General features: G+C 44.8%; 1 protein-coding gene across 3 annotated transcripts in view; it reads right to left on the bottom strand.

Moving 5' to 3' along the window:
• The window catches only part of CACNA2D4 (calcium voltage-gated channel auxiliary subunit alpha2delta 4), a 97,174-nt gene that overhangs the window by 42,773 nt on the left and 29,692 nt on the right, over positions 1-24,709 (bottom strand). For all 3 annotated transcript variants that reach the window (XM_032445295.1, XM_032445296.1, XM_032445298.1), the window contains 9 exons: positions 24,286-24,357; positions 20,595-20,656; positions 19,875-19,942; positions 19,691-19,736; positions 18,112-18,209; positions 16,191-16,284; positions 14,892-14,987; positions 13,170-13,297; positions 10,783-10,863 (listed from right to left, as the gene is read on the bottom strand). In XM_032445295.1, coding sequence (XP_032301186.1) covers positions 10,783-10,863; positions 13,170-13,297; positions 14,892-14,987; positions 16,191-16,284; positions 18,112-18,209; positions 19,691-19,736; positions 19,875-19,942; positions 20,595-20,656; positions 24,286-24,357 — 745 coding nt within the window. The remainder of the gene's footprint in view (positions 1-10,782; positions 10,864-13,169; positions 13,298-14,891; positions 14,988-16,190; positions 16,285-18,111; positions 18,210-19,690; positions 19,737-19,874; positions 19,943-20,594; positions 20,657-24,285; positions 24,358-24,709) is intronic.

Genomic DNA, 24,709 nt, shown 5'->3' with positions numbered 1-24,709 from the left:
AGCAAACCCTTGTGTCACCATACTCACACTGCTGTACTCAATCACACTGTTAGGCTCAGCCCGACCTTCAGAGAGAAACGGGAAGTAGAATCCAGATAACATCCAAGGCGTCTCTTCTGTTGAAAAGGTATGTGCTGTGAGAGAACCACCACTGTTGTTCAACACTGTTGTGTCCATGACGCATTGTTTAATCTAATTTTACCGTGTAGGTACTGGAGCACACAGAGGTACTACTAAGCAGTTCGTATAATAAGCAGAAATGTAGAGCTGAAAATAAAGCAAAGCCAACACACTCATCTGATGACTCTTGGCTCTTTTGGTTCACAGATCACCTGGGAGCAGCCTATGATTTTCTGCTATTTGATTTTCTTTTGTTTGGCAAACGTATTTGCTCCCTATACCTAACTACTCACACAGACATATAATTCTCTATATATTAACATGTAATTATGCATATGCCTATATAAAATACAGTGCCTCCTTGGTATCTTGTTCACAGCCTTTCAGAGTGCTTGTTGGTACTGGCAGGGAGCACAGGGCATAGGATCACTTTCTGTGTTCTTATTAGATAGGTGCAAGTCCCAGCATGGTATTTCTGAGCACCAAAAAGCCCTCTCTCTGAGAACACTGTGTGATACAGACAAGGAGTAAGCACTCCCTAAAGAGTACAGTTACGGAATGGGGTGAAAGTGAACAAAAGACTTCCTGTGTCATTCTGGGGAGCTTCCAACAGCAGCAGCAACCCTAGAAAGGCAGAAGCAAAACAGCATCCTCACAGCTTTTCTCCTTTTAGAGGGTGGGAGAGAAGCAACCAAGGGGTCAGACCTCTCCTTCCTACAGTGGCACTGTGCTGCAGCCAGGCAGAGGCCATGCGTAGGGCACATGGAGCAAAGGAGAAAGCAAAGCATGATGCTAAGAATAACAAGCTGTCTTGTCTTGGAGCTTCTAAGCCAGAACAACGACGTGCTGCTCTTTGCTTGGGGCCCTAGGTCAAGATCTGGACCTTCATGCTTGTTTTTTCTCTGTTCTAACTCAGGAATAGACTTGCTCGTTAAGAACATCTGCAAAAAGTGAACATGTAAAGGGCACAGAAAGAGTGGCAAATGCAGGTATTTTGTTTGAGAAAAAACGCATGGACTATACACTGAGATATTCATCCAGCTCTGCATAAAGCTCAAGGGAAATATCCAGAGTAACAACAATGCTTTGCATTTCTATAGTGCTTGCCTTTGGCAGCTCTCTGGGAGCTTGCAAGCATTAATGAATTCACAGAGGCAGAGATTCAGAGAGTATAAAGGCCAGAAGGGACTTTAGATCATCCAGTCTGACCTTCTGTGTATTGCACGCTATGGGAAAGTGTGCAGGAAAGAACCACAAACGTAATTTGAGGGTGACAGAAAATGCCTTGCTGTGAAAAGCTTAAAGAGCTCAATCTGTTTGGCTTATGAAACAAAAAAAATAGAGAAGTTATTCTGTAGAAAGTCTAACGGTGTGTTTGCATGCAGTTAAGGCGAATTTTCCAGAAAGGCAAACCTTTGATTTGAAAATATTCAAGAGATGAGAAAATCTCCTCGCTTCCCTTAGTACCTTACTACGGGAACGATTCATGCTCTCTGTTAGCATTCATACTTAGTATCTTATTTGAATCTGCTTGAATTCAGTTCCCGTCATAGGTTTTTTGTTATGCTTCTCGCTGGTAGATCAAAAATCAAACTTTTTGTAACCAGCATCTGTTACTTTGAAGATACTTTATACACTAATCAAATCATCTCTCATTCTTCTTTTTTCAGTAAGACAAGCAGATTTTCATTACATTCATTTTTGCTATAAAGCATTTCCTCTGATCTGGAACAATACCACAGGCATGTGTTGCATTCTTTTCCATTTTTCCTCCCTACTGAAGCACACTCCTTAGCCATCAAAATCTGTGCCTTGCACTATTGACAATGCCTAGTTTTTGCCATTCAATAGTAAATATCACCTTTCCCTACATCCACCCACATCTCACAATACGCTTGCTAGGCTATGAGAGCATTATTCTTATGCAGGCAGATGGAAAAGATACTGCAAAAACCTATAAACCATTTTGAGGGAGTTGGTTAACAGGAGACTGGTTCTGATCCCCTCTACACCCACTTTTACTGTAGCACTGCTTCCTCAGATTTCAGACAAGATTCTCCACACTGAAGTGATTCCTGGTAAGAGAAAGTCCTTTACTTAAATCTGATGGTGTCCCTCCAGCATTTGCCACTTTCTAATTCGCTTCTGGTCTCATACGGTATCTTTCAGATCTCTCCCCAGGACATAATGCCTTTGATTCCTGTCACTCCTCCTCTCTCTCCCGATTTTCACTCTCTTCTGACTGATAATCCCTTTTCATCGACTGCCTCTGACCAGCTGCTTTTCAGATCCTCCTTTCTCTGATCTCCTCAACTGTCACTTCTCAGTTGCCACAAGTATGCCAGCCCCCACATCCCCATCTGCTTTTTAAAGGCTCATTATCATAAGCAGGGGCTTCTCTGCTCACTCCTCTTTACTCCACAAATACCCAAATCAATCCAGAGAAACCATCACTTTGCCAAAGGCTGAGGGAGGGCTTTAGGCCGGCCTTGATCAGCTTGCAGCCTTCCAGGTGCACCACCACCTTCTGGCAGACTTTTCAAACTTCAGCTTAAAACCACAGGACTTTTTACCTCAGATTATGGCTGGAAAGCTGTTCTAAAGCTGCATGAGCCTAATGCCTAGAAACCCGCCTTTCATTTTCCACCCTAAATATCTTCATGGCCTCTCTATACTATGTTGTTTTCATACTAGCAATGTCCTTTAGTTTGTTTCCCCCAGGATGCACTTATTACAGCAATCCTATCAGCTGAAGTCATGACCCTTTCAATTCTCTCAGGATATGTTAATTAACTCTTTCCAAATTGTAGAATCACAGAATTATTTGATTTGGAAGGGACCCATAAAAGCCATCTGGTCCAACCCCCCTGCAGCGAACAAGGACACCCACAGGTAGATGAGGTTGCTCAGATCCTACGCTGAGGATCCTTGCTGAGATGTGTCAAGACAGACCCAGAAGACAAGGGCTGCCTCTAGTCCTGCTTGCTGTGCTCTCTGCCAGATCTTACAGAGTTCCCTGCACATGGATTTCTAATATTAGCTCTCAAGCATATGACCTTGTCTGTCATACTACTGAAATTCATTCTGTTTCTTGTACTCCTGACAAGGTCAAATAAAGCTTTCTCTACGATATCCTGGTCCATCCCTGTACTAGCAATGCCTTCTAGTGTTGAGACATCAGGACACTTCCTCACTACCTACTTCTATTTGTGTCAGGGTCTCAGACTGATGTTAGCAAAGACTGAATGTGGCTGAACACTGGGGAGAGCTACGAGTAATCTTTTATTGAATGGACAACTGATGTTGCTGTTGCTGTCAATGTGGACTCAATTATACCTCCCTGCCCCTTACAACTCCTCTGTCTTGCCTTATCTCCTCCAGTTTATCTAATTGTTTCTCATGAGTGACTGAGACACAAATACGAGAACTCTGAACCTTCTTATGCCTTCCAGGAAAACAATCACCTGAAAAAAAGATATTGGGTTAGTCCAGCACAATCTAGTGTTGTAGAACTCAGGTTACCTGAATCCCTTTCCCCTAATCATATGATAATAATTACACTTTCCTTCAAGATCTCCTCTAAAGCACTAGAAGCATTATGGAGGTTGCACTGGTCTGAGACTGGCAATTCTCTCCCTTCCCTAATCCTGACTGCTGAATTTTCATTTTTCCAGCCAGCATGGAGTCACAACTGCAGGCAGAGTTGCAAAAAACCCTTGCTGTGTTTCCATATAGCAGCTCTGCCAGGGATGGAGCGCACCCAGGCCCTCGCACTGAGTGCACTAAGCAGCTTGAGCTGCTTATTCCAGTAGTCAGCTTGTTCCTTCCCCAAGGACAATATAGCTGTCCTTATTAATAACTTGGGTACACAGCCCTCTTTGGTTTTGGCTCAGACTATTAGTCTCCTTGATCTTGACTGCTCTCACTCCCCAGAAGTGGCCCCACTTCTTACTCTCTTTTTCATTGAATAGCTGCAGAATCTTTTGCTGTTAGCTTCAATCTCTATTGCAGGGTCTAGCTCAGCTTGACTTGTAAGCAATCCTCACTTTATCCCTACACTTCCTGACTTCTAAGACGTCGCTTTCTTTGCTGTCTCTTTTCCATTCCATGTAGGCTCTGCAGATCCAGCTTAAATAGTCTAAGCAGTTGCCTGTAGCAGCAGGCAGATGCAGGGTAGAAGAATCACACACTGGCCCACAACATTCCCAGAAAGCAGACCAGTCTCCCCTCACACACTCTAGGCATGTGCTCTCTATGACAGCAGTGCCAGAAGAAGTCAGAAGCAGACTACCCTGCTCACACTCTGAGCAAGGTGTGGGCAACCCTTCTGAACCGAGGAGCCATGAGGGTTTGTTGATAGCCCGGAAACAGAGCAAGAGCAGAGCAGGCAGAGGAAAAGAGAGTTGCTATCAGTAAAGCCTCTATACAGACTGAGAGTAAAGTGTAACTGCATTTGGGAGGAACAAGGAATATTTCTAAGAACATCATCAGGAATATTACAGTGATGAAGCTCTAAGCAAACTGGTCTGACCTCACAGCTAACCTTACTTTGAGCAGGATGTTGACAAAGGACCTCCTGAGGTGCTTTCCAACAGAAGTATCCTATGATCCTATGAATGAGACTTCTGTATCCCAGTGAGGGAAAGGAGAAGAAAAAGGTCTTGTGAGTGGAAAGGGCTGGCAGCAGGAGCCTCATTACATAGCTTTGTGATGGGGAGATTTGTGTCTTAAGGGGATAGCGCGGCAGAAGAGGGAGGAAATAGGCTGTTTGGTGTTAAAAGTCAGACTTCTCAGGAATAGACTGGAACCGCCTCAGACCTGCTAAATTTCTCAACCTGTAAAACTGGTCTGCTTATGCCTTGGCTGAATTTAGGCCAAATTGTCTCACATCATAATTCCTATACCCTGCTGTATTTACCACCCTCATACCCACATTCACAGAGTGCTTCTGTGACCCTTTTAGGTCACTGTTTAGCTGCCACAGCTTGGCAGGCTGAGGAACCTCACGCTGCTGTGAATGGGAAAGCCTATCTTGTCTGTGACCCTAACAGGGTCTTCTGTCCTGCTAAAAACACAGTGCATATCAACAGACTGCTGCCACTCACCCACACCCACTACAAACAACATCTACACAGGTTACTCACGCATGTACCTATGTGTACAGAACACACGAGTGTACAGCCGCACCTCATGGAGGCATATGTGCAAATATGTGCATGAATATACGCACTGTTGCTATGTGTGCAGACAGGTATCACAGCCACGCAACACACTGCAGAGAAACTGTTAGTGTATGCAAAACCACACAAACAGGCACGAATTCCCTCGCACGCTGTGCATCTATGTATTCTACATGCAAGATTCTCCCAGAGGCTCACGTGGCCCCAAGCAGACACAGGTCCCTGATTATTGTGGCCTGGTAGGAGTTAATGCAAGAGAGGATGGAAAGAAATTAAAAGCCAAAAAAAAAAAAAGAAAAGTTGAAAGCCCAGCACATGATTCTTCTCCTATCACATCTGTGAATCCTGGAGCGCGAGAGTAATTGTCTGCAATGAGTCAGACCAAAAGGCACAAGGAAATGGTTGCTATGGCAATCTTTGCACTGCTCTAATTCGGCTCGGAATTAAAACGCTATCAAATAATTTGCAAGCAAAGGGAACACGGCAAAGGCGTCGGGTGTCAATCTAAAAAATCCAGCTATATGCAAGCCTCTCCTGAGTCAGTGTCAAGGGCTCTCTTCCCTTCAAGCGTGACAGCCATAGCAATCAGAGGAGCTACAGAGGCGAGAGCGATGGATAACCTCAGGCGAGAAGATTTCTGCCACATGCAGGCAAGAACGGGCTCCTGGGCTGGAGCTGCAGCCTGGAACAGGCTCCAAAGCTGGGGATGGACAGCTGTAGGGCCCAGGGGGCTCATCCCCTATACAACAGGCATTGTCCCCATGCACAGGGAGGTGCAGTCTCTGTGCTGAAGATCTCACCATTGACGCAGCCAGCACATACACTACGGATTAAAAGAAAACTGCTGGTGTCTGGTTGAAGTGGGTGGAATGCTATGGGAGGTATCTCACACACTTATTGTTTGCATTCTTTAGAGGATAAAACAAATGCATTTGATCCCACTGTCAGTAGCTACTGGCTTTTTTGCAGAGACATCTATACATAATGGAGAATGGAGAGATAGTGCTCTTGGCACGCCACTGGCACTGTGTAATGCCAATAACCCGGCCTGCAGAAGACTGTCTCTACCCTTAGGCCAATCAAATGAGTGCTCACTGATAAGAACCTCTAGATGGATCTCCTGAGAGGTGGAGAAGGCACGGCTGCTGGTAGTACTAAAACCATGAGTGCTTCTGCTTTATTGACTGCCCCTGATGCTTCCTACGACTCAGATCCAAGCACTGCCCCTTCAGATGTCTCTTATTTTGTCAGATCAAAGAGCTGCCTGAGAAACTGCTTGGACTTCATGGAGTGCCAGGAGGGAATGGCATTAGGCAGAAACTAGCAGTAGTGGGAGGTAGTGGGATGAAAATGAGTCGGGTGTCCCTTCTTTTTGCCCACGCCACAACAGAATGCAAAGAAGATCATGTATTTCCATGAAGACTCCCATGCAATGCCTCAGAAGCCCTCTGACATCTCTCCACTGGGACAATGTTGGCACAACAAGCAACATTAAAAGAAGTACAGCATTTGTTCTGAATACGGCAGCACACGTTCAGGAGATCAGCTGCTCTCAGACTTTGTACTGGTAATATTATGCTGGTTTCCAAGTCAATCTAGTAAAATCATTTTAATCCTCCTGCTTGGATGCAGCTATTTCAGTGCAAAAGGCGCTCATGTCATTGTAGCTAATTTCCATGCATCCTAGCTGCTTCTGCAGGTGCAACTGTCACTTTCTGGAGAGGAACAGAGAGGAGGTTTTTATCCACCCAAACAGCAAAACTGTAGGAATACAGAACTGTGTGTAGATTAGGTTGAAAAGATGGCACAGCAACAGAACTGCTGAAAAAGGCACCTGCATCTCTTCCCTCAGTTCACTGGTAACAGCCAGCAGGAAGCCAAAATTGGGCCAAGGAAGAGGATGGAGAGACGTCAAGCTGGCCAGTAAACGCTTTTCAAATGAAGAGCTTCCATCATACTGATAGAGGCTGGATTTTAACCAGTGGTATAATGACAAAATTACTTTCCATTATCCATTTTTCAGACAGGCTGATTTCAAATACTTTTGAAAAAAATTGAAGCTTTTTTTTTTTTTTGAAAATCTGCTCCTGCAGTGAGTCCAGAGCTCTTCTGAAAATATTGGCCTTAATAACTCGGTGTCCCCAAACTCCCTCTGTACAATAAGATTAGTACTTCTCTTCTTTCAAGTCTTTTTTGGGCTTGCCTAGGACTCTTTCCAAACACATCTGTACATACTGTCGTCATTGGTAGGCAATAATTTCAGCGTGCCCAGTCACGGTAAATAAGAAGGAAAATTACCTTTGAATATAAGCAGAAGTGAGAGGTAGTGCATACAACAAACCTGGATCTCCCAACCGCTTGGCTGGATACCCTATTTGTTTTACTGGGGACAACAGAGTTTGTGCACATCCCATGGTTTGCTGATATCAGCTGTCTCTCATCCCCAAGACATGACAGCAATGGCATGGAACCGATTCACCAGAAAGAAGATCTTACCTGTCCCTGCTCTGACTGGCAGCCAGCTGGTCACCACATAACTCACACAGAGAAAAGGTCAGGCAATAAAAGAGACATCATACCCAGACCAAAGTGACAGTTAAACTCCTGCGCAGATTCCAGCAGTTTTGCTGGGGCTTTAAATCACTAAAAGCTGCTGTCAGCAACTACATGTGATTTCTGCAGCACACCCCTCCCCACCCCCCCAAGAGGACCATAAAGCCCCAGGCTACTGACTCAGAGGAGGGAGCAGATGACAGTGCTATCTGGGGCAGGACTTGGCTTGAGGAGAGTGCCATCGCGATTCCTTATTTTTCATTTCCAACTAAGTTAGAGCTTGTGAAAGGTACTGGACTGACATCCCACGAGAATAGCCGCCTGCTAATTAATTATAATTAATCATCCAGGCATTAGTTAATGTTTGCATAGTGCTTTGAGCTGCCAAAGCACAATATAACAGGTAGATAGTATTAACTCAAAGGAACAGGTATAGTGGTTGATTTGCTGGCATGGCTTCCCACTGACTCTGAGACCACACAAACCCAACACTGTGTTACCTGAAAGACCTGTGGGTACCTCCAGCCCTCAAAACGTCTGCCTGATGTCCTACATGCCCCAGGTTCTGGGGCTTGGCTGAACCAAGCCATGAACAACCAGGGGGACGGAGGCCCCATGCTCCCCCTCCATTTCTACTCTCTGCCCTCCAGCCCAGCTGCTCCCTAATCCTAGCTGACAGCTCCCTTGCTCTCTGACAGAGCTCAGGCCGATGTCATCTTCCTGGACATTTGATTTTAGGAGTTTGCCTTTCTCTGCCTTGGCCGGGGAACGCCATTCAGCTGCCAGAACAAAAGGGGCCCTGTCACCAGCATCCTCCTGGCGGGGGCACAGGGGGGTGCCCCCTCCCCAAAGGCACAGCTGTAAATCCTAGAGCTTAATTTTTCACTGCACGCATAGTGAACATTTCAGTGTGCTTACAAATCCCCCCCAAGCACCATCAAGTCAAGCAAATGACAGTAACAATCAGTGGCAGAATGACAGGCCAGTTCATACAAATTGCACTTTTATAGGGGCACTTAAAAAGCCTTCTGTTGTCCCCCCTTTACAGAACTGTGACAGCATTTATCCAGAAAGTACAAGCCTATGCAGATATTTGGCTCTCTGGGAACAAGTGCTGGGTATCAGACTGATTTCTGGTAGTTTCCTGACTCTACATGAGCACAATTACCATGCTCACAGAGGGCTGATGCCATCTGAATAACAATAATAATAACAATCTGCATCCCATTCTGCTCTGATTGCCTCTTGTTGTGCCTCCACTCATGCTCATTCCCTCACCCCTCTCCTGTACCCAGTGTGGGGGCAGGACAGTATTGCAGCATCATTTTTGCTGCAGCCTCCACTGAGGGGTGAAACCCCTTGAACCGGGTCCTAGCCACTCAGCACTAGCGTGTAAGGAATAAAGGGAAACCTATACACTAACTCATACCTGCCATCCTCAAGATCAAGTAGTATTGTAATGGGTAATGTGACCACAACTCTTGTGGGGCTTTTTTGTTTCTTTTTTTTTTTTTTTTAATGACTACTGGAATTATGAAAGATTCGGATGATTAACTTATTCACTACTGGAAACAAAGAAAAGGGTAATATATAGTGCCACTTTGCTCCCTGAAGACCCACAACAAGTTGTAAACCCCTGCCCAGTATAGCAGATGGGATGTATGTACCTCAGGAAACCCTCGCACTCCCACTGAAGTCAATAAGGGCTACAGCTGGAGCCCAAAGGATTTTAGACCCTCTGGGAGAAAATGTTTCCCTCAGTGCTGCTGAGTATACCATGTGTGAAAGTAAGCAGCGGATGATTGTGGTTACATCACCGAATATGCCTACTTGTGACAAGGACCCGTGGTACCTCTGAGGTACAAAACCAATTGTGAATTCACTTCTATGTTTCTCTGATTATGAATGAGGAAAATGGTTTGTTCTGTATCATCTCCACAAATGTCTGAAATTTTGCTTTGCAATTATTGTTTTGACAGTTCTTTTCCCCCCTGTCCTCTGCTGCTTTCTCCACCCTCGTTTTCTCACAGCAGAGGATTCTGCTCCTTCACAGCATGTCCACAGAGACAGTCGATTCAGCATCCAGGATAACTGAGGGGGTGGAAATCTCCACAGGGGTTGTGGAAAGTGCTGCTGACAGAAGAGAATTGGCTCTGTCAGGGGCAGCTCCTACAGCCACTTGTTCTTGCTTTAGCTCTTCTACCCAGAAGTTTCCTTCCTTGTATTTATGCTGAATGCCAAATCAACTGCCTGTAAGCCTCTGTTCTAACTCACAGATCAGGAAACGAAACAAAAAGAATCATGAAGAATAATCTTTTTCAAAAAGGGTTTTCTTCTCCTCTCAAATTCATGACCAGAAAGATGCCCCAGAGCTGCACAGAATTGAAAAGCACTATTTTGTATCATCACTCCCTTAGATTGTAAGTACTCTCGCAAACCCCATGTGATACTTTAAGAGTACTGCTCTCAACTGGAACTTACCGAGAGCCTGGAAATTAAGGAGGAGTTCATCAGATGAAGTTAAATTGCCATAATTTAACTTAATAGAAGATTAAAGATCATCCATCGCATCCTAGGTTTACCTAGGCTAGGTAAAAGTAGCAAAGTGCTGTCCTTTGAAAACAGTTCAGAACTTGCACAGACTTCTCAGTCTGCTTGTGCTCCAAGGAAATAGCCGGTCTCAGTCCACAAAGTCACTGGCACTGAAGATAGGAAGTTTCCATTCAGACAGCCAGCTTCCCTTCCAAAGACATGTCAGTCATTTGTACCTTTTCCAGTGTTCTTTGTTTAGCCTAGTTTTCAACATAACAATCATTTGTGGCTCCTGTCACTTCCATTGCATGACAAGAAAACAGCTCTTGACTCCCACTCTCAATACAAGATGCTACTATTTGATTCTAGATAGGAAGAAAAACCAGGAATTTCCTACCTGCAGCAATACCCATCTTCCCATCGACAGATACAGCCACTGCTGTGCTAACCGTCACCACTTTTGGTAGGCCACCTCCCTCTGTCAACACAAAGAAACAGCAGGCTTGGTTGAATTCTCCACCAGAGATTAGGAAAATGCAGCAGGATTCGCATCCAGGTCAGTGCATACAGATGCACAGAAGGATCCAAAACTTAATGCACCTTCCAAACCACATTAAGAGACCCAAAGGGCTAATAAATAAGTAGACTTGTTTATCTCATGATACAAGTAGTATCCTCAGCATAAAATGTAAAGGATAGGCCTCCTCCAATCTGAACAGGCAGAGCTCTTAGGCCAGAAGATTGCTTTGCTTCATGTACCAGCTAAGCTTTGCAGACAGAGCAGAATCAGGATGGGAAATTCTGACATTAGCCCTACACAGCAAAGGCCTTGCTTACCTCCAGCTCTGCTACCCAAGACAGACTAGCATTACAAACTGGAGAGACGGACACAGTACTCAACGTACTTCCAGAGTACAATCCATTTTAGAAACAAAGTCTTGGGGGATTTATTCGGCTGTCTAAACTTTGTTATACCCAAGGGTGTCCTGTTTATGTTTTAGTTGCTCTTTTAAGTGTCCCTGCAGGTCCTGTGGCCCATCTGCCAGCCCCATGCAGATCCCTTGCATCCCACAGAGCAATTAAAATAGCATGGCTGGATAGATTTAAGCAACTGAGCCCCATGTCCTCTGTCTTTGTTAGTGCAGTTGTTTCAACCTGCAATTGCCTGTGTGACAGATTCAATTTTGTATTTTTAAGTGATTGGGTTAGCTTCAGCTGGGGCACCTATTTTGAAACTGCCAGGGGACAGTCTGAAGGTCAGCATGATCGATTTAATCTGTGACTGACTCCTTCCTCGCACGCTGGATAGAAGACTCCCACTCAGATGGATGTGTCAGGGATCCTTTCCCTCCCAAGAGCTCAAGCATTTGTTACTGCTTTCCATTTCTGTTGTCATCGTTCTTGTCGGTACCCAGCATATCCTAAGCATGATTCAGTGGCTAAATTATTCTGATGACTTGCAGCCACTCCCCACTGGACTCTTCCCCAACATAGAAGTCAGCAGGTTCTTGCCTCTTGCATGGTAAGATGAGCATCTGCTGTGAAAAATCCTTGTCATGCAGTGGGCATATACAAACTTGTGTAAAGCATGGAAAGGGTATTTAAGAATCTAATCACCCAGAACTTGATGAGAAACTGGGTGGCCTGATCTGGCCAAGAGGTTTGCTTCTAAGGATGTCAAGTGAAATGCTCAGAGTCAGCTCTAACACTAAGCACAGTAGATCAGGGGAACTGGTTATTTATTTTCCGGACTCTTCACAGTCATCTTGAATGATCTCATAGATCACAGTTTCACTGTGCTGAACTGTTCACCTCTAGAGTGACTAATAATCACCTCTACAGTTTAGAGCATAAAGTATTCAGGGGCAGGCATTACTTCTTATAATGTGCCTGTAGGGCTTTCAGGCAAGTGGGATCTTGGATTTGATTGAAGTTTCTGAAAATAGGAATGTTATACAAAAAACAGGGGCAGCTTCTTTTATTCTGCTTCTATCCATGTGAAACTACCTCCAACTGAAAAGAAAGCCACATCAAGCTGCAACCCCAAATGTTTAGCCAGCATTGATTACAGGGGTCTGGGTTGTTGGCTATCCCGGAGGGCCCCACAGGGTGTTCCTGCCTGTTTTTCTAGCCCAGTGTCTATTTCAGATGCTGTTGTGCACAAGGTTTCTCCTGCCATGCCTCCCTCTTTCTCTTCACTTGCCACCTAAGTGAGATGCAAAGGCGCTATGCAGAGAAAGAGGCTTTGGTGGAAGTTTTCAAGTGTTTCCACCTTCCACCCCTCTCTCTTTACATCTTGGTTCATCTCTTGCCTCCCTGTGTTGTTTTCTCCGTTTTGCTTCTTGCTTTTCCACCCACCAGCCTCCCACCACTGTGCCACAAAAAGCTTTGACAGCTAAAGTGCTGAGCTCCATGACAGAGACTGAGTGCTAAGGGCCGGGGAGCAGAGGGGATTTCCACCTTCTGTGTAGGAGTCTCATAAAAGGGTTTTGTTTTGATTTTTAATTTCCAGCCTCTTCTGCTCTCTTCCAGCCTTTGAGGAAGTCCTGGCTGGCTCTGCAAACTCACAGGAATCAACACCTTAAGCAAGAGACACCAAAAAGCCATTCTTTGCTTTTCTCTGGTGTTTGCACTGATGGTCCTGGCCCTCTGCCTGTACACAGGATGCACAAAACACCACAAGGCCTGACCTCTGCAATTCTCACTGTGCAAGGGAGGCAATAAAGGGATCGGAACGAGCCCAACGCCTTCTCTTCTCTCTTCTTGCATTCAGGCTGAAGTTACCTGAGTCATCTTCTGAAACGATGCTGTAGATGAAGCTCCCGGGTGGATGCTCGGCTGCCCGCCGGTACCACAGAGGGAAGTGGTCCATGGTGAAGATACTCTCTTTGTCCTTACGAGTCAGGAATTTCCTGCCGGATGAAAACAAAGAGTCACCTTTCGCACAGGGCAGCTCTGCTCGGGGATCCTCCTTCTGCAAGCCCCAGGGCCCGGCGGACCCCCCGTCCCGCTCCCCCCCTCTCTGGGGCCAGCGAGGCCGCCGCGCCGCTTCCAGCCGCCCGCCAGGTGCCGCTGTTGCCCAGGCCGAGGCCTGCGGTGCCGCCCCCGCCCCCACGGCAGCCCCGAGGATGGGCGAAGGGAAATCGCTGCCTTGGGCTTGGCAACGGCCTCGAGCGCTGGGAATACGTGCCCTTATTCCACCTCCATTTCTCCCCTGGGATGCAGCGTGGGCCGTCGTGCGAGAGCGCCGAGCGGGGCAGGGGGGAGAAAGCGAGGTGCTAGATATTGAACTCCTAGCGATGAGCAGACTGAAGAACTTGAGGAAATGGGTGCTTCTCAAGAGCAGAGGATGGGTGCTGAGGGCATGGCCTGCCAGGCAGCTCAGGAGAGCCCTGGTAAAAATCAGGTCATGGCCTTCCCTGCAGAGCTCTCCTTGGCTGACAAATCCCGCTTTGTTTTCAGGCTCTCCTTTTGCTGAATGTTTTGTCATAACACCAGTTAAGTCATTTATACAATTCCTTCCTTTCATGAGATCCCAAAAGTGCCTCTCCTGTGACATGCAGGGATCTGTCATTGAAATGTAGTGACTACGACTGTTCAAAAACACTGAGCAACGCTCCTGATGAGCAGCGTGGGGTACTGAGTTATTCTATTTGCTTTCTATAGCACTCTTTCTTCCTTGACACCAAAGCCTGAGAACTCTGAGTTATCCAAGACTGTCTCAGAAACAAGGCAAGAGGGGTGTGCACTTAGGCACAGTGTAGCTCTCTGCTTTGGACAGATGATTCATATCTGAGAAAGTGGGAGAGAGCGAAACACCTGCCAAGAAACTAAGGACCACCACCACCATCCTGTTGTTCCATCTGCCTCTGCAACCTGTCCTTTCATACAGCAGAGTGTATCAGTCTGCATGTTCGGAACTCATCAACAACAAAAATCTATGCCCTTTCCATGTCAGAAACCTCCACTGAACATGCACTTTTGCCCTAAGGGAGGGGACAAGTGAATGAATCATATATGACAGATGTCAGTCACATCACTTAATGCATCACTGGAAAACACTGGGATAGTAATGCGATGTGGGCCATGTGAGAGCCAGAACAGAATAACACAGAGAGGAACTGAGTCAGAAAGATCAAACCTAGCCAAGCTGGGATGTCATAGGGCACAGGAGTGCAGAGCCTTTACATTACAGAATGCTCCTGGGGATATATAATAATGATGGACATTTTCTCTGTTTGCTGACTGGAGTCAGGGAATAATAGAAGTTTCTTATTTTCCAATGAAATTAATGTACTTTGGAACATCACTTTAGGAAGAAAATAACCAATAGGAGAGGAGCAACACAAAGGACCTAATACCCTGATTTCATCCATCAGCTCTCATGCCACCAAGATCCTGCTCCTTTCATTTCTGTATCCTCAGTTAGATTTCTAAGCCTGGTTGTGGTTTCAGATACACCTTCAGAGACACAGAGGAATCCCTTAGTGCACCTTAGGGACTTACCTGTTAGAAAGTTTCTCGGAGCCCACATACAGAGCACTCCTCATGAGTCCAGCCCGAGTGCCCAGAAATGCCATTTCAATCCCTCCCTCAGACTCCCTGTGGAATAAAAACACATTAATGACAGCAAGTTCTTCTGAGCTAACAATTGGCAGGCTTAGACTTGTGCCTAGATTGACACAATGGAAGCTTGCTCATTTGGTTCATTGGAATTAGAAAAGAAGATGCTCTCCTGCTAACACTGCTCCAGGCTGCCTGCATGTAGGTTGAATCGAGGAGGGCAGACTACATGGAGAAAATGGCTGTCTCAGGCATGCACAGGACAGGTAGGGTAGCAGACTGACTGTAGATTGATTTGTATGTGGTTTATGAAGGAGTTATGAAGGACACTGGTGGGAGAGCTGCATAGTGAGCTGCAGTGTGGTATGGAACAGATGAGAGGCACTTTCTGGTGCAGCTGCTGAAGGATGGTGCTGGTATTTGGGTGTTTTAGCACAACTGCCCTGGCTCAGTCTCCCTCAGCAGTAGGGATACTGGTAACTGAAACAGGAGCAGGAGTCCTGTGGCCACGCACCACTGTGAGTAGCATGTTGTTTGCTGAAAGTAGATCTGTGTGGCATGATACCAGATACTACAAGCATCAGGTGCCTCACTGGGACTATTAAACAGCATGTTTGCTGAAGCCAGCCTGTCCTCTTCCTTCCAGAATCTCAGTCCTCACCAGGCATCAACAACAGACACAAGATCAAACTCTCTTCTCCACTGCTGGTAGGGGAACAAATTCCTTGCCAGCTGGGATGGAGCTTTTGCTACAGTCGTGTGGAAGTCAAGCCAAACCATGTTGCCGTCATTCAAAGGGATAAGTGATGCATAGGGAAATAACTCATACAAATTTTAAATTGAAGTAGTCTCAAGTGCCCTGAGATCCCAAACTGTCAACTACCGAGATAAATGCTGTGCATCTGAGTTGAACATGGTGAAGAAATGATGCTGAACACCCCCTGCAGTGACACATCTGGATCACTCTTGTCTTCCAGTAATAAACATTTGGCGTTAATATTCTGTTACCAAAACAAGCCCTCACCAAACTACAGGCTTCTTTTAGAGGGCCCAGCCAGCTGGAGTTTTCTCCTGAGAGACACTTTTGAGCTATTTCTAAATCTATTGAGCTACTTCTAACAGCTTTTTGAGCTATTTCTAAAGTTTCTTAGATGCTTCGCAGGGATCTGTGACTGTTTTCCACACCATCTGGAAACACAGCTTCAACAGTGTGTTACACATACTTATTTCTCAGTCACTTACATGGACATATTGAGGGCTAGTGTTGTCCAGTAGGCTTCCATGGGTGCGGTGACCACTGCATCAAACAGAACCTCCTGGACCAACTCCTCATCGCCTACAGAGGAAGGTGAACAAGAGTCAGAAGAGAAAGATGTGTCCCCGTAGATATCTCAAGAAGTTCCTCACTGGGGACCATTTGCCTGGCCCAAGGCAGTGGAGCAACAGGCACAAAAGAGGCCTCCATTAGTAGGACTGAAAACATGACCTACAATCCTCGATGGAGAAGAGCACAAGATGAGGTGTTACAGCTCAGATTTTAACACTGGTTCCCCTGCAAGCTCAGTGGAAGGGTTTGTGTTTGAAAGTGTAAGCAAATGAGAGGCTTTCAAATGAAGTTATTCATCAGGCCTCAGATTCCTGCCTTAACCTTTCTTCTGGGTGCCCTGTTGTGAGGATACCGTCTACCCCATTCCACACAAAAAGATTTCTTCAGAGCCCCTAGTGACTTCTTGATAGCCCTTAGTTAACCACATGTCCTTATTGTGAGTCTCAGCAAGTGCTCTCCTGTCCACATACTTGACCAGTCTAGATCACCATTTCAGTCCAGTCTGCACTGGGTCTGAGAAACATTTAGAAAAGTTATGAGACATTATGTGCTAAATGGTATAGTCTAAAACCCCGTTTATTTGACCCTATTTCCATTTGTCTCACACCATGAGGATGGGATGGCTATCATATTGCAGATGTTTTGGGCAGAGCCATCTTCTCCTTTTCAGTGTTTCTGGCTTCACATTCTGTCTTGAGCTTCCAGGTATCCCCAAATCTTACTTTATCACAGCTGGCAGGATACATATCTCCATCTCCCTGTCATTCAGAACTCAAAATCAGAGGTCACCAGCTGATCTTTCCTTCCTCAGGCCCTACATGCCTAGGTTGTGCCCTAGTTCTACTTCTTTTTCTCTCACAGCCCTTCGAATCTGCATGCTTCTCCCACTGAGCTCTCCCAAAACTTTCCTCCTTCTTCCTTCAGCTGCTACGTCTCTTTTCAGCCTTCTCCAAACACAGCCAGGAGGGGTCTGTTCACACAGTATAAGAGAGGAACAATTATCAGACTACAGATTACATATAGGTTTAGTTTTAAGAGATTCAGATCCTTGAAATCCTTGTATCAGAGGCTTCTGAAGCATTACATACAAAATATTGATTCAGCACTTCACAGAACTAAGAAGGCTGAAGCCATGGAGGTTGGGGTGGACTGAAGGTCATCCTAAAGCTAAAGGGAGATTCCATACATAATTGCCTACTTCTGCTTACCAACAGAGTTCTCACTCTGTAGTGGTGCTACATCAGCTGCTTATGTGGCTGCACTTCACATGGAGAATTGGACCTGTTGCAAGGGATGAGCAGCAAGGAAGGTAATCATTCTGTAATGTATTTTTTCCCCTCTCAAATCAATTACAAATTGTGTTTGGAAAACAAAATTAATAACATTTCTCTGAGAGAGATCATCTGTCTATGGTGCAGTGCAGCCCCAAGAGGATGCTACCTGTAACTCTGGGGAGCAGAATAGTCACAGCAGCTTTCTGGCTCCTCCTGCCATTGCCCTTCTAGTCCTGCTGGCTGGTCTGTCTGAAGCAAGGTGTTCAGCCCCCACCACATCCTATACAAGCCTCTTGATCTTCACTGTTACCCATGTAAAGATCTCAGTGCAGTCAAGCTATGTGACAGCTTTGAAATGGCAAAAAAAATTCTCTGCTGAAGACAAGGAAGTGGATCCTCATCTCATTTCCACTCATGTATTAAGTTAGGCTTAGGTTTAGCCCTGCCTGCATGAACAGGTGCCTCAGGAACTCAGTCTGACACCAATCAGCTTCACAGTTCTCATTCCTCTGTGATAGGTAGAGGAGAACTTAGAAGGACCTTTGGGATGGTGAGAACTTACATTCCAGGTCAGGTTCCTCTCCCGTGAGGAAACGGATCACAGCCTCCAGCTGACTGAGCTTCCGGTGGTCTGGATCGATGTCTGTGATACAGTAAATCCTGGTGGGTAGGGGAGGAGAAGCCCAAAAAGGCAAAAAGAATTCACCATCAAACAAATGCTTCTTGACAATAATAACTGCAAACAAGAATTCAGCAAGAAAGCTTGGGATGCAAAGATTTTTGCTGTTGTTGCACACCGTGACCACTCAAACTCCAACAGTGTGGCTCTAAGTGAAGCCCTACCAATAAAAGCAAGCATCAACTGATGGCTGTGCTTATTAAGGCCATGAATATAGTAGGGCTATGAGCATAAGCTCACAATGTAACATACTATCAGTCGCAAATAATTATAGCAGATTCATCAATATGGTACACCGTGTAATATGTGTACCTGTTTATTTATGCACAAAAACAACGTGACAGAGAGACCTGAAAAGCAGGGGGCCACATACAATGTGAGTAACACTGGGTTGGGAACGGGAAAAAATGAGACAGAGATGCAACTGTGAGATGAGGAAGGAGCATGCAGTATGATACAGCGTCAACAAAAACCTTCCAATGGGACGCTGCTGTAAGATGCATTTTAGGAAGAAATGAGAGAATGTTTTACAAGTGTGGGTATCTGTATAATAAAAGAAACCAGGCTTCTAATCCTGCTTCCAATTTTGACTGTTTCATTGTCGGGACGAGGGAAAGGAAGGGATTATATGAGAGAATTGCATCTCATTAAGGGGCTGAAAGGAATGATTTATGAGCAAAGTCGAAGAGAAATGAATATGTAAAATGTGGTAAGCTGACACCCCAAGTTAGGAGTAGAAGAAGTCACTGCATGCATCTCAAGTGCTCTGCCTATGAAACTTGACAGTGTAACGAGAGGTGTGAAGGACTGCGGGGCTTCTTGAATATAGTTATTTTGGCTTTGATACAGGCTGGGTTCACGTGCCTGAGTGTAACTGAATGTTGGGTTCATGAAAATCCCAAAGCTCACAGCAATAAATGGAAAGTGCCATGTTTTGCCCTGTCTTCTATCCAAACCAAGCAAAACTCTAAATTATGCATGCTATTGAAACAGCAGTCATAAATCACCTTTGTGTTCTCTAGAAATTAGGTCTAGACTTAGTTCAGAGGAATGCCAACCAAAAATAAGCGAAGACTTTAAAACACATTTCTCTTTAAGTTTGCTACAAAATTCACCGACAGGTCTGACATGCTGTGAGTTTTGCAGCACAATTCCAAGCATCACAAGGAGCAGCAAAATGAGTTGGAGTGCAGAATACTGAGAATAAATCATAGAAAATGGTTCTCAGGGGTTGTACGAGGCCTTGGTGGGATCCCTCAAAGGAAGAGATGGAACTGAGGTCTGAAGGTACCACTACATTGCCCTGTGACCACCAGCTCTTTCCAGAGCTATCGTATCTGAACAACACTGTTTCTTTTTTTTCTAGGCTGCTAAGGGTAGTGAACTCATACAAAACTGTTGGGAACTTTGTCAAAATCTCATGACAGAGTTCTCTGTCTTTGACAGGATTTCCTCCACTTACCATTCGTTTGCTAAAGACAGGTCTGGCTGGAGGAGGTCGTGCAAACCTGAAACCAAATAACGCACTGAGAATCCAATTAGGTAGCAGACAGACAAACAGAGGCTGTGAAGGAGAAGCGAAGTAGTACATTTCAGAGTAGCTATGTTGTCTGTTAGAACAGTGGGGCTGTTCCACATTAACCTACCTTCTTCCACTGAAGTGTTCCCCAGCAGAATGTACTCCCCATGTCCCCTGGACAGTACAACCCCCAGGCTGCAGGGAGAGCAGAGAACAGGTCAGCAAGGTCAGTAAGGAGGGCTGTAATCCTGAAACATGATGCTGCATTCCCTGCAGTTGCAGCCCTTAAGGACATTAACTCCCTTCACAACAATTAAAGAAAGAACAGCATAAAAAGAGGATTAAGTGAGATCTGATTGTGGCACAAGAGGCTAAGGAACCTGCTTGTAGGGCTATGAGACATTTTTGGTGACAACATATTTGGCCATAGATTTAGGTTCAAATCAACAGTAACACATATAAAGTCTGTGCCAGTTTTAAACCTTTTTAGCCATAGAAAAGAAATAAAACATTAAAATGCTTTGCTTGATTTCTTATGTGAAGTTTTATCGTTTTCAGTTTACAATAATATTTTTGTTTACAACCAATATTGGCACACAAAAAGATTCAATGGAACTGAAAGTTGAATATATTCTATTTCTCTGAACTGAAACAATGTGCTTCACCTCAAGTGTGGCTTTTGGGCTCTGAACTTCAGATAAATAACTTTTTGATGGCGATAGGAACAAATAAGTCAATTATTCATGCTGCTGTACTTGTGAGTCATAGCCTGTTTTATGACCAGTTTGCCATCCCTGATGGCAGACTTCTGATGTATTGCATTGCTGATGTATGAGCCCATGCTCACCTGAAGGGTGTGCCACTGATGTCCGTGAAGAAATAGTCATTTGTGAGGAAGAGAACTCGTTTCTGGAATGAGAATGAATAAGAAAGTAAGAGATCATGGACAGATCAAGGTTACAGTGGCAACAGAGATCTGAGATTAACAACTTTGGGGTTAAGGAAAAGAAGTCGATCATCCCCAGTGCTTCACAGCTCTCTAGGACTGGTGGAGGCCGGGGTGAATGTGTAGTATTCAGAATATATAACAACTTGTGACTTTCAAGATCCAGGCAGCCACCCTGTCTTTCCATGCTCTGGGGCTCCTGCATGTAATGGAGGAAAGCTGCCCTCCCTCCTCCAAGCTAACACACTGGAGTCCCGCTGTTCTTTTTCTGCACAAAACAACCCTGATGGCTTTGCACATCAACATGGTGCCCAGCAGGAGTTGGGATTCAGTGGGGCAGGTATGAAGGAGGGGTGGGAATGGAGGCAGGATGGCAACCCTACCCACTGCTTGGGTTGGCAGCTAGGGCCAGCTCTCCTCAGCTCTGTGGGAAATGATGAGATTCCTGACATTTGCTTTCATGCCAAACTGGGACACAACATTAACATATTCCAATTTTGTTAAAAAAAAACAAAAAACACCCGTAAAAGAAACAATTTACATTTTCAAATTAAACAAAAGTGCTGATTCAAATCCAAGCCATTTTGATTCATATGAAAATATTTGTTTCTGACTGACATTTCAACTCAAGAAAGCTGCTTCAGCTCTTTGCCAGACTGGCCTTTTCTTATAGGAAAGTGGAACTCTTTACCAAAGGAGAAAAGTTTTTGGAAAATTCTTATCCCACCCTTAAGGCAGTATAGGAACCCTAATATATTTAAAATCCCAGTCCCAGCCTGAAAATGAGGTGAGAGGATGTGTGTGGGAGACAGCAAGCGAATACAGAAAACTCACTGTTCCCCAGGGAAAGTCATGCCTGCTCTAACCTGCTCTGGCTGTGCAGCTGTAGAAGAAGTACAGTGCACAAAGGACAGGCTAGCACTGTGCAGATGAGAAATGGAGAAAGGCTGAGTCTCGTTTTTTTTTATAGCGAGGAGATGGCAAACAGCTCAGTCTTTCCTCCTCTCTCTCTCCACGTATGTTAATTGTGGATTGCAACAGAATTGGAGAATTTTGTTGAGCAGAGATGTTCCAGTAGGGCTACAATGACCCAGGCAACATGGCACAGTGGTGTTTTGGCAGTTATGAGGAAAGTACAAGAGAGACTGAGACTCCCTGTTTATAGTCTGATCTGATGGGGAAAAGGCAGAGCAAAGAAGGAGACTTGTGGGCAAGGATACAGCAGATGACAGTCCAGGGGTACCATTGCTCTGAGATCCTTCAGCAGCATTTGCTCTGCACATCCTTCACTCTCTACTGCTGCCCCTCTTCTGCACACGGAATCACAGATTATCCAGAACTGGAACGGACCCACAAGGATCACTGAGTCCAACTTCTGGCTCCACACAGCACCACACAAAAATCAGGCCCCATTTCTGAGAATGATGTCCCAAAGTCCCTTTAACTCCAGCAACCAAGATCTGGGAACACATACATTTCAAGTTCTGGTATTGTGACTGTTCTAGGCAGTCACTCCTGACCAATGCCATCAGTGTTTGCCACAGGCCCATCCATTTGTCCCCAAGCTGAAATCAAAGACAGTTTCTGCCACCAGATTTTTCTAACTTCACTTTCATTCCTTGTATCTCCTTCTGTCTCACTCTGCCCTCGATACCTTCCCAAGATCAGCCTGACGAATTGCTATTGTGTGACTGACAGAATAATTCCTCCCCCCTTCATTTAGCCCTTCACTCCACTGACTGCCTCATTCTCTGTGGTTCCAGACTCTGTCAGCACTTTCTTTGTTTTAACTGCTGCTCTGCTTCATCAGCTAACACAGCAACAGTGAGAAACACAATTTCACTTCTGGTCCCTACTCTGTGAATTCAGATAGTAGTGAACTTGTAACTTGCTTGATTTCTGTCTCCTATCATACTCCATAAGGCTCACAGCATTGTAGAATAAAACATGTAATACCTCTTACCAAGGCCACTTTTTGTTATCTTTTTTTCCCCCTCAGTAGGGAAGCAGAAAGATGCCCTTAAAATATTGAACTAAAATGCTATCTTTGGATGACTCAGAATGGATGCATTGAGGGTACCCAGAGACAGGGTGAAAAAGAGAGGTTAAATTAAAGAAACAAGCAACCTAGACAGACAAAGAATAGATCTTGTTGGAAAACCCTGTTCTTTTCGAACAGAATAACAAAGATAATGGACGAAGAGAATAAAGGACATGTGCTATATCTGGGTTTACATAAAGCACTTGAAACAACTTTTCATGAAATTTTATTCTAAAGAATCTGACCTCCAATGGGATCTGGAGTGAGAACCAACTGCAGTACTCTAAACAGAAAGAAGCAGTAAACAGTGCATTAGAAGACGACCTATTGAGAGAGAGAGAGACTGTCTTAGGAGCCATTATGTACAGCGATCTATGAGGAGGTCTGTGGCTTCCTGTTCAGAAATATCCTGTTGCAGGGAATAGATGTGCTCTACAGAGAAACAAGGAAAGAGCACTCAAATAATTCAGTGAAGCTCCGGTACCTAGATAGCAGAAATGATATAAGAAATAAAGGCAACAAAAATAATTGCTCAGCTTCTTGGACTGAAAATTGTGTATTTCAAATGTAGATGCTGGGGAAGGACAAACCCTCTGACAGCTGACAGTACCTGATAGTTGTAAACACCAAGAATAGAGACGGTGAATTTAGTTACAATATCTAGCAACGTAACCACTCGGAGGAAATGAAGGGGTATCTTCACTGAGAAATAGCATAATTTCAACCTGTGGCTGTGAGCAGTTGGCTTATTGGAATTGTTGCTGACTGGCTCAGCATGGGAGCAGACCAGCCAGCCTGATGGCTGAAAAAATAAGACAGTCTATAAGAAAAAAAAAAGATGGAAACTTTTCTTGAGATTTGGAAGACTTCTGGGCAGTTAAACTTGCAGGCCTCTGGAATACTTCCTAAGAGGAAGTGATGGAAGCCAAACTCTTTGGGAAAGTTAAATAAACCCAAATGAAAAAGTACCAATGAACCTGAATATACAAGACAATTTTGTGCTGATTCCAGGGGAAGATGTACAACCTTACGTTAGAGCTGGTAGGGAACGTTCACAAGTCTCCATTTCACTAGAAGTTTTCATAAAGTGCTTGTAAATATTTACTTAGAAATTTAATCCTAGACTTGGATAAAGGAAAACACATTCTGACAGAGCGAGGGACAGATTTCTTGAGTGTTTTTGAGTAAGGAAAGAGAGTTGAATAAAGGCTCCAGACCTCTTTCTGTCAGCTCAACATGTCTTCCCCATCTCTAAACTCTTGAAGATCTCCAATTCATTTCACAGCCCTATAACAGCATGGTTTTTGGCTTTGCCTGGACAAAGAAGGGAGCTGTGAGGCATTTCCAGTGTCTTTGCTCTTGCAGAATGCTGGTATGTATAAAGAGCACGTCTAACAACGTTCTATTTTATGTCTTTAGCACATGTAACGTATGTGGTGAAACAATAAAATCCTCACACTCAGAAATGCTGAGTGTTAAAACCACATCCTTCATGGTTCTTCAGCATCCATTTCCCCTCCCTTTGTGTGACTTGAGCAGGATCATTCTTACCCCTTTATCCACAGGGACCTTCACATCCATGGAGAGGGAGCCCGTTTCTCCATTGATCATGGCAGTTCTCAGCTGCAGAGGTGAACAAGATCAGCATTAGCATCTCTGGGTAGAGCAGGATGGGAATATTATTAATAGAGCTGCTCGTTGTTAATATACAGATCCTAATGGGAAAGGGTGGGTGTCACTTTTTTCCCCCCACAGCCTGTTGTGTTTTTTTTTTTAACTTCTTTTAAACTGAAAACCTGCTCTTGGTGGTCAGGATCCTTGTCCGATCAGTGACACAGAATAAAAATGGCTTATGCTGAAAGCTTGTTGATATGTCTTTCGAGCTAAAGGAAAGGATCTGGAAGCTATGAAACTGTCAGTCCACGTTTCAGCCTTCATCGTTTGGCAGCCAGAATGTCATTAAGCGCGATGCTCT

Source organism: Coturnix japonica, chromosome 1, assembly GCF_001577835.2.
Source record: "Coturnix japonica isolate 7356 chromosome 1, Coturnix japonica 2.1, whole genome shotgun sequence".
NCBI lineage: Eukaryota > Metazoa > Chordata > Aves > Galliformes > Phasianidae > Coturnix > Coturnix japonica.
This window is presented reverse-complemented; position numbering and strand designations above follow the sequence as displayed.